The sequence below is a fragment of the Microtus oregoni genome, unplaced genomic scaffold, assembly GCF_018167655.1.
Source record: "Microtus oregoni isolate MIOR12 unplaced genomic scaffold, Mior012 000013F_ref0000133, whole genome shotgun sequence".
Classification (NCBI taxonomy): domain Eukaryota; kingdom Metazoa; phylum Chordata; class Mammalia; order Rodentia; family Cricetidae; genus Microtus; species Microtus oregoni.
Window position 1 is genome coordinate 18,889,000 of NW_024543072.1, and position 12,451 is coordinate 18,901,450.

The following is a 12,451-nucleotide window of genomic DNA, read 5'->3' on the forward strand; positions in this document are numbered from 1 at the left end:
CCATGTGCTTCTTGGTGTTCAATATTTTTATGTCTATTGCATATTTTGGTTGTCAAAACACAATTGTAGAAGAAAATAATTTCTTTTACAAAAAAAAAAAGAATATCCAAGGTGGAAGGACCTGCTCAGATACTAAGACAATTAGTGGAGCAGTTAGATTTCAGAGTAGTCCATTTTCTCCTCTGTTTTAGTCCCATAGTGAAGACAATAGACTATCTTGAACGTTCAGAAGACAAGACTAAGAGGCCATCTTGAATATCTTGGAGACAAGATTGAGAGGCCATCTTGAACATTCCTGGCAATGAGGTCTTTGTGAACATCAAAGACATCAAAGCATGAATAATGATTGGCGATACCTACCAAACCTTGGTTTAACTAGTGAAAGAGCAGACATACATGCCAAAAAACTAATGTAAGCTTTAACATCTGGCTCAGCTCTGGAGCACAGAAAGATGGGCTCGGCCCACAGCTGACACTTATCTTAGGCTGCCAAGACAAAATGCCGTCGCTTCAATATCTTAAACAATATATGCTCATCTGTTTGAGCTCTGGAGTCTGGATAGTCTAAGTTCAAAGGCCTACAGTCTGCCTGGGTGACTTGGGGAAGGCTGTTTTGCTGGCTCCCTCTGACTGCACAGGGCAGGAAGAGTCAACACTGCTGTGCTGTTGTTCCTTTGCCCCTTTACAGCAGTTCTGTCCCTATGATCACCACCAAACTACCCCCCATGCCACCATATTGAGATCAGGACTTCAACATACAAATTTGCGTGAGGCATAAACATCCATTCTATCACACCAACTCATGCCTTCTAGGCAGTATTGATTTTCTGATTAAATTTTTACATGAATGGCAAAGTAGAACAAATAAAATTATGAATTATGTCCATACTTGAGCTATGATTCTTTAGTCGGAGTCACTTCTCCCATCCCAATCATTTCTTCATGTCTTTTGTTTGTTGGTAAGAATGTTATTATACACGTATTATTACAAATACATTCTATTTAGAAAGTCATACAGTCTGCTAAAAAAAGAGCATCGAGTACATCTCCAGTGTTCTGAATTAAAAGTTTGAGCATTGATATTAACTAGCAGTGTGACCTTGAGAATGCATTTTTGTCTATGTCCTGAAATAGGTCATTTTGAGGATAGAAGCAGCATGTTTTGGAAAGCAAATTGCTACACAAGTGTGAGAGATCATGTTTATTAAAGGACATTTCCATTCATTACTGAATTTTTATCATCAGAGCAATCTGCCTCCAGTACCTTTCCTCCTCAGAAAAATGCATGAAAATAAAAAAAAATACAGGTGAAGAAAATTCTGCAAAATCTTGCAAATACTTGTCAGAATTCATGCTTCTTTTTTCCTACCGGAGCAAGGATGTCAGAACTGGTGACCTTCCTGGCACTCTGAGATACGGGCTCACAGGCTCTTTTATGACTATACCTCTGCACTGAGGCTAAGAACCAGCACTGTAACAGGTAACTTATGCAAATTCCAATCTGCCCATCTTATATGATGATTTATGTTCTCTTCAGAGATGTTTGCATATTGATCTTAATATTCTACAGAGTTCTTTCTCTTCTCTTCCCACTTCAGAGTCCTATGACAATGAAAACAGTACTAACAAAAAAAAGTATGTGATTATACTATATTTAATGTATGGTCTAATATCTAAGGATTAGTCTTCACATCTATGGGAGAAATTAAAAACCACAGACACACACTTAGATACACACAACGACAACAATTAAATAAAAAATAAAAATGTCATGAGTCTATGAGAACACCAACAGTGATATATGTGTGTGTGTGTCTATGTGTTTGATATATGTAATCACACACACACACACACACACACACACAGCTGAAGAGATTATTCAGTGGTTAAGATTACTTGCTATATTTGCAAAGGACATGTGTTTTGTTCTCACCACCTATATCAAGGGGCTTACAAGTTAACAGTTACTTCATCTCAGGGGATCAGATACCTCTGGCCTTCTCGGATAACTGCATTCTATGATCTCCCTTTACCCCATCCCAGAATGCACACAAATTAAATAAAACAAATCTAGAAACAAAGTAAATAATAGGACTTCTATTTTTGAAGGTCTGTTTCTTCTCAATGTAAAGTCCAAACTTTCAGATAAGTGCTGACGTTGAACTATGAGTTGAGGAGGAGGCTATTCTTTCTCACCACCTTCAAGCACTGGCTCAATCCAGAGCAACCAATACATAGTACTGAATGTTCAACACTGGGCTCAGATTCAATAGCCTTCATCCATTAAAAACTCTCAGTCTAAGAACCCATCTGCATCCTCTCGGCCTCCATCCCTTTGCAGGTACAGTATTTTGGAACACAGCACATCCTCTGCGGTCAATTAGGACATCTTGTGATAGTGCTGCTGATTTCTGCTCTGACTTTGGTCACGTTACTTTTCTTCTTTCCCTCACCTTACAGAAACATAATATTGCAGGAGGACCAAATAGGGGAACCTGAGAGATGGGTCAGGAGAAGGGCCTTAAGGTGTCCTCTCCCCTGCGTAAAATGCATTGGAGAATTTCGACAGGGAAGTTTTCGTGACAATGCTTTCTATGTTAAATGCTGTGCCAAGCTGGGCTTCACATATGATGAGGGCTGGCTGACTTCCAACTGCCTCATAACCATTTGAATGCTGTGACTGAGAGAAATGCCTTCCTATTTCCAACCCTAGCAATTTGCTTCAAGCATGATCTCAGCCACTTTAAGTTTGATATTTCTAGCCATCTCCTAGGCTGTATTTTCTCTTAATGCCTCCAATCATTTGTGAAATTCTGCTGCAAAACTAATCTTTGGGGAAAATGATACATAATGGCTTCCTTACAGACAGATGGACAAGGGCTATGACTTTTGCTGTTTTATGACATGTTTTTCACAGTTAACACTAATAGAAACATCCCCTTCTCAAGGTCAAGAAAAAAATTAATTTGTGCTTATACAATTATTTTGGTTTCTTAAGTAGGAGAAACAAGAATTAACTTTACAGTTTGATTTTTTAATCCTATAATGTATGGAATAATTGTTCAAGTTAAAAATTAGCTAAGCTAAAAATATACATTAAATCTACTATATTAATCAGCATTTAAGTGCAATTTTAGTGTCGTTTGTGTGCACGTACACACACACACACACACACACACCTTGTCTTATGTGGGAGAACTCAGTCAAAAGCAGCTGCAGCCTTTTCTGAAAAGGAAATCAGAAACCATTAATTTAAATTTTTTATTTGTGTTTTTCAGAACAATTTGCCACCCACAAAAGGGTAACTTTGTAAGTCTTCATTATCTCATGAATTTTGGGACCTATCCCTTAAATAAACTCATCTCATTTCCATATAATTATAGCAAATAAGAAGGGTCTTTAAGAAAAAGAAAAAGGCAGGGGGAAAATGACACAAAATGTACGGCTGCATTGAAGAATCTGTGTTACTGTTACAATGACCACATTTGGCTTTTGAAAATGAGAACTTTCAATGAATTCAGAGGAAAACCAGCTTTAGGAAAAATGTGTTTGAAGGTCCCTTTGGCTTAGGTTCCTTTCCAAGACCCTTCCTGGCAGCATGTGTTATTCTGAGTCTCTGTCGCTGGGTGCTATTGTGTGGCATGTCATTGTGATCCATTTGTAATAGGACATGACAGTACAAATTCAACATTTGAAGAGAGAAACATGGATGTACCACTTCCTAAATTATTCTCTATTCATATCATTCAGGGGATATAGAAATTTCTCCTGGGTGAATGGAAAGATGCTCCCAAAGCTCATTCCTCATGATGGATGGTTTATTGCAGATGAGAAGGAGTTGGGTGTTCAGGAAGAGAGGGGTGTTTCTCTCTGCTACCTGCTGTTTTCTTCTCATCTTAGCCTTGCTGCACAAAGGACATTTCTAGCACCCTGGCTCAGAGGTGAAATGTCATAGTTACACCACTGCCCAAGGTGCAAACCCTGAGATGAGCTGTTCTAAATATCGAGGGAAACCTGTTCTTTGAGGGCTGAACATGTGCATCTGTTACAGGAGGATCTTCTTTAGACATTTCAAACTGTGTGTTGTGTTAAAAACTTCCTTGATGAAGCATTTCTACATATGACAGGCATGCTATTAAGTATTTTTCTTCCATTCCTTAGTCATTTCAAAGGACACAGCCGAACCACAATTAACATCAAGCTGAACTTGAACAGCTCAGTCACACTTTCTAAAATTTGCTTGCCCTTTTCTCTGGGTTTAATTATTATACTATTAATAGTAACATTTGCAGTGGGTGCTAGCATTTGTCTCTCAGTTCTGTCTATTTGTTTCGGGTGGATCATTTTCTTTTTTAGGAGTATTATCAAGGAGTGAGCCCCATCCACTTTTCGATGGCCCGATTGCCATAGGTTCCATTTGGGTGACTCTCTTTGGGAAGCCCTGATTTAGGACTGTACAGAAATTCTTGAGTACAGTCACTCTCCTGCTTCTCTCCTGACATCTAAAGACAAAATGTGGCATCTTTGTGGCCAACTGAGGGCAGTTTGTGTGGGTAGCATGCCCACTGTCAATGATGACTGACCCTCCAGAAAGGAAAAAAAGGCATGGGATGGGGGAGAGAGAGGATTCAGACATACGGTGGCCAGAGCAGGAGGCAGTGACAACCTTCTGCTGGGCACTGGGAGACTATGGTAAAATGTTCAGGCAAACAACCTGTCCTTCATACCAGCGCAGTCCTCAGCCCCACTGTGACCTGGCAGCCCTGCCTGCTGTACTGACAACCACCTGCAGCCTCTCTTCCGGAGTCTGGGGAGAAGTCTCCTAGGTGCCTGACTTTCACTACTGAATAAATAATTAATGGCTATTAATCCATGACACATGTAATTTTTAACTTTGAAAAATCTATATGGGGCAGGGAGGTTAATTTCATCATCTTTGCTCTTTTCCTTTCGCTTTTAAGAGTACATCCCACTGGTGGGGTGGCTGACTGGGATTTCCCCTCTTCTCCTTTGTGAGGGTCACATTTAACTACATGTGATCCATGTAGAACGGAAGAGTGACAGGAGCACCCGCAGTGACTGAACAGCAAACTGAAGTCGCTAAATAACAAGTGCGGACAATTACTGAAAACCCCCAGCAGAATCTCAACAGGACAAGAAAGTGGGGATTATGTAATTAAAAGGGACCAGCAGTCCCATAGATGCGAGAGAACACATTCAGATAGGATATGACGGTTAGAATTGGAAATCAAGCCTGGCATGGTGGCCCAAGGCTTTAATGCCAGCAATATGGGAGGCAGAGGTAGGCAGATCTCTGTGTTCGAGCCCAGCCTGGTCTACAGAGTGAGTTCCAGAAGAGAGAAACCATGTCTCGAAAAACCAAAGGGGGAAGAGAAGAATTGGAAATCATACACAGCTCACCCACTTGTATACACATACAATTCACTCCAGCTGGCCTTGCACAGGTCCAGCTACTTAGTGTCCGAAGGGGAAGAAGCCTAAATCGCATCAACCCAGCCACCCTCATCAAGAAAGGAGTCTTCAGCTGCATCTGAAGTGGGACAACAACTCGCAAAACAGGCTGTGGATGTGAGAAGGGAATAACTCACTTGTCTTGCAATTCACTTCTTCACGTAGTACCACATGCTCGTCCTCATTCCTACTGGGGATGCAAATAAAAGATGTACCATGGCTCCCCCACTGCCACAAGTCACCAGAAAAGCCCAAGAATGAAGCTTTCCCGGTGCCCCTATTGGTCTTGGCTTGGTAAATCATCATCAGTTCAGGAATGAAGGAAATAATGAAGCATCAATGAATTTGCAAGTGAAAGCACTGTTTCCTTAAACTACCTAAAATAGAAATATTTTAGCTTTATATGCACACAAACATGCACATGTGTGCAGATGCACACACACACACACACACACACACACACACACACACATTAGCCTACTATAGGATCAGAAGACACCCAGGCTATTCTCGGTTTGTTTGTTTATTTACTTACTTGCCCTAGCTCTAGTGACAGATGACTTTCTTAGAGGCGGTTTGGCTTCAAGGGTTCTAAATGTCTAGCAGCTTCAGTGAGGGGCTGCCAAAGCCCAACCTCTTAATATACACATCACTTCCTACAAGAATGGAAAACCTTTCGCACGCTGGACCGAGGGTGGGGATGCTGGAGAGGCAGAACCATGTTCACAACCCCGAGGGCAACTTTAGCCTGGCCTTAGCAAAAGTATACTTCCAGCTGGAGTATCTAGGACAGCACACTTCAATTCATAGTATTAAAAGTTTACATGACACAATGAAACTAATTGCCTGTAGATCTGCCCACTTTCCAAAAACACTGGGGTTAACACACAGTTAACAGCCTGAGCCGGCTCTGTGAGGATTTTTTCAGTCCGCGACACCACAGATCATCACAGTGTCCACAGCCTCTAACCCCGACTTTGAGACACTTCCTATTTCTCTAGTTAGTCCTACTTCAAAATCCTATTAGGCATTTTATAATACCCCAAAACTAAAACTATAATATTTTCTGCTGTTCCTGATTCTCATTACAGAAGCTTAAATTTAATTATGTTCAGAAGATGCATTATCTTTACAAGTTTTTCCATTTGTCAGAATTCACACATATGATGAATCTTGTTCCGTTCGTTACTAATAAACAAACATGTCCTTATAGCTACCAATGGGAAAAGTGCTACTTAAGTCTGGATTCTGCTTAAATTGGGCTATGGAATGAGGATCCTTTCTTTCAAATAAATTCTGATTATTTTAAGATTTCTTTTCTAATGTGACACTAATTATAGGGAGATCAAAGCTCCTGTCAAGACAGCTAAAGGCATTAGCTTTTGTAACTCGGAATTCTTCCACACTTTCTCAAATGTTTCAAAAGGCTAGTATTAAAAGAAAAAAAAAAGACAAAGCAAATAGCATACAGGGAAATACATGCCCACCAAACTAATAGCTCCCCATCCACACATATCTGAACATAACTTGAAGGAAAAATGCTGATTTAATACTTAAAGCACCCCCCCCCAATCACCCATTGAGTCTGCAGCATACAATAGCACCCCCAGTCCCTCTCCGGTCGCTCCCACCAACCTTTTAATATCAGATAGATGCTGTTATATGATGACACCGGCTGGGACTTACAGAAGGAAAGCATAACGCCAGGGAGGAGGAAAGCCTCCTCCGTCTTACTCCTCGGTTTCTTCCCCAGAAGTGAAGGACTCTGCCTCCTTTCTCAGATGTAAGCTGCGGCTTGCAGAGCAAAGGTACAACTCAGCTCCCAGCCTGCTCAGCCCAGAGCCCACATCTAAGCCTCCACATGTTTTCTGCAAATGCAAGCAGCTCAGCTGAAAACCTTGGGGAGCGTTCTGCCGCAGCCCCAAACTAAACCGCACACATATTTAACAAGCCCCCGTCACCTCGAAAGGTTTAAAGTAATAAGCATTTGGTGCGAGCCTCTTGTAACCTGAAGGAGCCCCAGGCTGGGCAGGACTGCTCACTCGACAATGTTTTCCTTTCCTGCCTCTGACTACGGACAATCCCAATGCCTGAGATGTACATTCATGTTGTCTAAGCTCGCAGGCCATCAGTCGTGTGGGAACTTTGTCTTGCATTCCATTAAGTTAGCCCACGACTTCCCACGCTGCACCACGTCTCATACACTCAGCTAAATAAGCCAACTTCGTGGCCACAAGTCAAAGCAAAGTTTATCCACCCCACCCTCACCTCTTCTTTTCCTGCTTACAGCTGTGCACAGTTGATAACCAGCTCCAAAGGTGGCACAAAGGAAGCTCTTAATACCATTCTAGCGGGTTCGCCAGTTGCCCACCGGACGTAGGTTTCGTGTAACACATTCTAGCAGCTTAAAGATTTTTTTAAAAAGCGTTTGCTTGCATGATGGAGAGCCTCCAGGCACCCCCCCCCCCCCAATTGCATCATCAGAGAGAACACTTACCAAAATACATTATTTTTCTCATTAATCAACCAGCTGGAAGCCCACTGTGGCGTCTTCAGCCTCCGCTCGCACCCAGGGCTGGGACGCCAAGCAGAGCCGTGGCATGCTATGGTCAGTGTAGACGTTTCCAGCGTGGCGAGCAGCAGCGCGGAGCTTGCCTCCTCCCCGGCAGGCTGGGCGAGCGGCGCGGGGCAGGCTCCTGCCTTCCCGGCTACGATCCCTCGCGGCTGGAGCGTGCGCTCCGGCCGTGCGCGCCACTGCCCATCCTTACTGTAACACGACTCCTCCTTGCGATGTCCTTGCCGCTCCCGTGACATCAGGACTTCCCGGGAGTACTACAAACACAACCCCCACCGCCACCCCACAGCATCCCAGCCCCGCTTGCAACCACCCCAGGAGGTGATGTGTTGATGGCCTGCCAGGACCAACCAAGGCTCTGGGAAGCTTGAACCAGCCCAGAGACCTGGGCGTGGGCGGAGTGAGGGGCACCGAGGCTGGTTTAAAGAGAAGGGTCTGGCATGCACCGGGAGTCACGCAGGGGAAATTCTCCCCAGATGCGGGGTGGAAAACTGGCTCAGGCGAGTTCTGCCATGCTCGTGTAATTAGACACACTTTTACCTCGCCCCTCCTGAGAGGACTGCCACTTTCATCAAAATTAAGCCTGAGTGGATGCTGAGAAGGCATGCTTTGGGCTCTGAGCTTTCCGGCTGCAAGTCCGTTTACTAGGGTAGTGTGATCCCGTCACGGAAAATCTGGAGAGGAGTGATTTCTGTATCTTTTTTCCTGCTTTAGGTTGATAGATAGAAAAATGTGATAAAAGTCATCTCCCACTGTGGCACACCAAAACTGCACCCCCTCCCTGAGCAGATGCTGGAAGATGCAGTGGGGTGGAAATGATCTTTGACCCTCTAAAGGGGGTCATATTATGATGGAAACTCCACCAAGATTAGGTCATAATTTCAGCCTCGTCGCCAATATTGAGTACACACACACATTAAATCTGAGATGAACAGTCAAGAGAGGCACAGGCTGGCAGAATCTTTCTTCTGCAACGGTGTTATGAATTGCAGTGCTTATCGTACACAGAAAAGAATGTTAGAAAGAAATCCTTCAAAGCTGGGTGATAGAGGCGCAAATGCTCGAGGTGAAAAATACAACCACCAGCAAGCTCTCTTTCCCCACTGTGGGACCCCGTTTACCCACTGGAGTCTTTGAACTTGAAAATTTCTGTAAAAGCTATGGAGCAGAAGCAGTGGAGATGAAAAAAAAATGCAGTCTCTGGAGGAAGCGTGTGTGTGTGTGTGTGTGTGTGTGTGTGTGTGTGTGTGTGAAACCATGTTAGCAAATAGCTCCACAATCTAATATTAAAATATTCAGCGATGCTTCCTTTGATAATTCTGCATCTGGTAAGTATTCTGCACGTTGAACCTAGGGGGCAGAGGACCCCATAGCGACATCTTTCTGTGCAGTCTTGTACAAACTTAACCCTTGTTTCCCCTCCCTGAGCGGAGTGCTTTCATTCTGGAATGTAAGGAACTGGGTAAACAAATAATCGATAATAATTGGAACCAGAGTGATTCTTAAATCTAGTCCTCCTCCTCCCCTTCTTCCCCTCCCACTCTCCCCCCCCCCCCCCTTTCGCTTCATGTCATTTGTTGTTTGAGACAGGGTTCTGCTGTGTAACCTGGGCTGTCCTTGAACTTGTGCTGTCTCATTTAGCTTTCAGTTCTGGGGTCACACACAGGAGAACAGCAAGCACACTGTCCGCTAAGTTCTGTTTCTGGAGAAATATCACTCATTTAAACACATTGGAGGAGGAATGCGTAAGTATCAAATTTACGATTTTATAACTTTTTGAGACTAAAAATAAAGGCATCCTCACAGGCCAACCCAGAGGACAGATGGAAAACATCCAAAGTGCTGTGTGAATGGCCACCCCTTCCAGAGGCAGCAGAACCTCTGCCGCAGAACGTCTTCAAGCTGCTTCACCGCCTATTCAGGCTAGAGGGCGCTGTAGCTTAACGTTACAGGTTTTGGTCTACTTGAGCTCTTGTAGTTGGAAGATGCAAACATCAAGAGTAGAGGTTAATTTCTAGGTCCTCCCGCCTAGGAATTAACCTCTACTCTTGATGTTTGAATTACCACAGGGCAGGGAACACAGACTGCTCTGTGGACTGGAGAGGGAGTGGGAGAGGAGTGGGGGGGAGGGGGAGAAGAGTGGGAGGGGGGGGGAAGGGTGGGAGGAGGGGGAGGGAAATGGGAGGCTGGGAGGAGGTGGAAACTTGTTTTTTGTTTATGTTTTTTTTTCTCCTTTTCTCAATAAAAAAAAAAAGAAAAAAGAGTAGAGGTTAAGAAAGACTGATAAAGCCAAAGAACTGGCTTCCATCATTAATGAAATCACTTGAATTTGTCTGGCATTTTACAGTTACTTGCACACACAACCTTTTTATTGGTGGCATATAAAGTTTAAATAGGGAAAATAGATGTTACCTTTGTCACGAATAAAGCACCTTTTCCAATTAAAGAGTTACTGCCTTCCTATGTGTAATGTGGAATATGTGTAGCATCCATCAACAGGTTTCTATATACAAACATAACTGCTTTTTGTACTGGGTCTAGTATCGTCTTCCCAATGAGTATGCCGCTGGCTGTTACAAAAACAAATATAGCCACATGACCATGAATTTACAGACTTGGTGTGTTTCAGGTGACAGAATATGCCGACATCTGTCTGTTTTATAAAGAATTATATGCCAAAAAGCAGAAGTAGCCCCTAAAATGTTACAGTGTCCTGAGAGCATCTTAGTGCCTACGTGTGCAGTACATCACTGGCCAAGGAAGTCAAGAGGATGCTTTCCTCGTTTACAGGTGTCTGCTCCTTCTCCTTCTGTCAGGGTTATCTGCAATATCAAGGTCTGTAACATAACCTTGTTCATAACTGTACAAAAAAATTAAGTGTTAGCATTCAAATTTTTCCATTCTGCTTAAACAATGACATTATATATGCATACTGTATTTACCCAAGAAAAATGCTACCTCCTTTTCGTTGACTAATATCTTCTCTGTCTTTTCATTTCCCTTTCTATTACTATGAGCACAACTTTCATACAGGTTGCACGGCCTCATGGGATCGTGGTGTCTTCCTGCTGTGCCTGGCTTAGTTCATGTAACATAATCTCCCAGTTTGCTCATCTTGTTTTGAATGACGTATTTCCGTTTTTAAAGGTTGACTAGTACATCCATTTGTATTTTTTTTTCCTGATTTTTGTGGACCTAGATTGCCATAACTGTCGTAATTAATGACATAACCAGCAGTCAGCACAGATATCTCCTCAACATACTATTTTAAGATATTCATTTATTAATATTTTACGTGTATGTGTTTTCCTTGCATGTACGTCTGTGTACCATGCATGTTTTCATTATCCAGAGCAGGCAAATAGAGGGCACCAGGTCTCCTTGGAACAAAAGTTTCCTGACTGTGGTGCTAGAAATAAACCCAGGTCCTGTGCAAGAACTGCAGATGATCTGAACTGCTGACTCCAGCCTAATTCAACAAAGTATTTTTAAAAATTTAATTTTCATTTTAATCACCAATATAAGTGTTTGCTTGTGTGAGTGGATGCCTAGTGTATGTGGATGGCTTAGATCTCCTGGAACTGGAATTATAGAAGGTTCTGTGCATTCTTATGTGGGTGCTGTGAATTGAACTCAAATCCTCTGAAAGAGTAATAATGCTATTAGCCACCGAGTAATTTTTCAGCAATTTTTTACTATTTTTTTTAATTTTAAAGTGATAACATTCAAATGAATCTTTATGTTGTAGTACGGATCGGCGGGCTGTGTCCCGCCACCCAGCTAGCTTTACCCGAAATAATTACACGGAAACTGTATTCTTTTAAACACTGCCTGACCCATTAGTTTCAGTTTCTTATTGGCTAGCTTTTACATATTGATCTAACCCATTTCTATTAATCTGTGTAGCCCACGAGCTGGCTTACCAGGAATGATCTTAACCTGCGTCTGTCTGGAGTGGGAGAATCATGGCGACTCCCTGACTCAGCTTCTTTCTCCCAGCATTCCGTTCTGTTTACTCTGCCTACCTAAGGGTTGGCCTATCAAATGGGTCTAGGCAGTTTCTTTATTAATAAGAAATCACTCCCACATCATTTCCCCTTTTTCTGTTTAAACAAAAAAGAAAGGCTTTAACTTTAACATAGTAAAATTACATATAGCAAAACAGTTATCAAGCAAGAATTACAGTTACAATATTTGTATCTATTTTATCTTTTATCATAACTAAGGAAAACTATAACTATCTATTCATTCTTCAACTCCATCAAAGACTCCAGAAGGATATAATACTACCTAAGTAAACAAGAAATAAGAAAACTCTAGAAATGACAGAGACATCTTGCTGCCTGGACAGTCACCCAAAGTTCTTTTGCATGGTTGGGGCATCCATCTTCAGCCTACAGGCCC

General features: G+C 42.5%; 1 protein-coding gene across 4 annotated transcripts in view; it reads right to left on the reverse strand.

Annotated features, from left to right (window-relative positions):
• Positions 1-12,451, reverse strand: part of Znf385d (zinc finger protein 385D) — a 910,681-nt gene that overhangs the window by 328,513 nt on the left and 569,717 nt on the right. The window contains exon 1 of one of the 4 annotated variants that reach the window (XM_041662858.1): positions 7,970-8,493. The exons of 1 other annotated variant lie outside the window; for it this stretch is intronic. In XM_041662858.1, the coding sequence (XP_041518792.1) occupies positions 7,970-7,991 (22 nt within the window). In that variant the 5' untranslated portion in view covers positions 7,992-8,493. Of the gene's footprint in view, positions 1-7,107; positions 7,290-7,969; positions 8,494-12,451 lie in introns of those variants that run through there. 2 more of the 4 variants (XM_041662859.1, XM_041662857.1) reach the window with 2 other exon arrangements.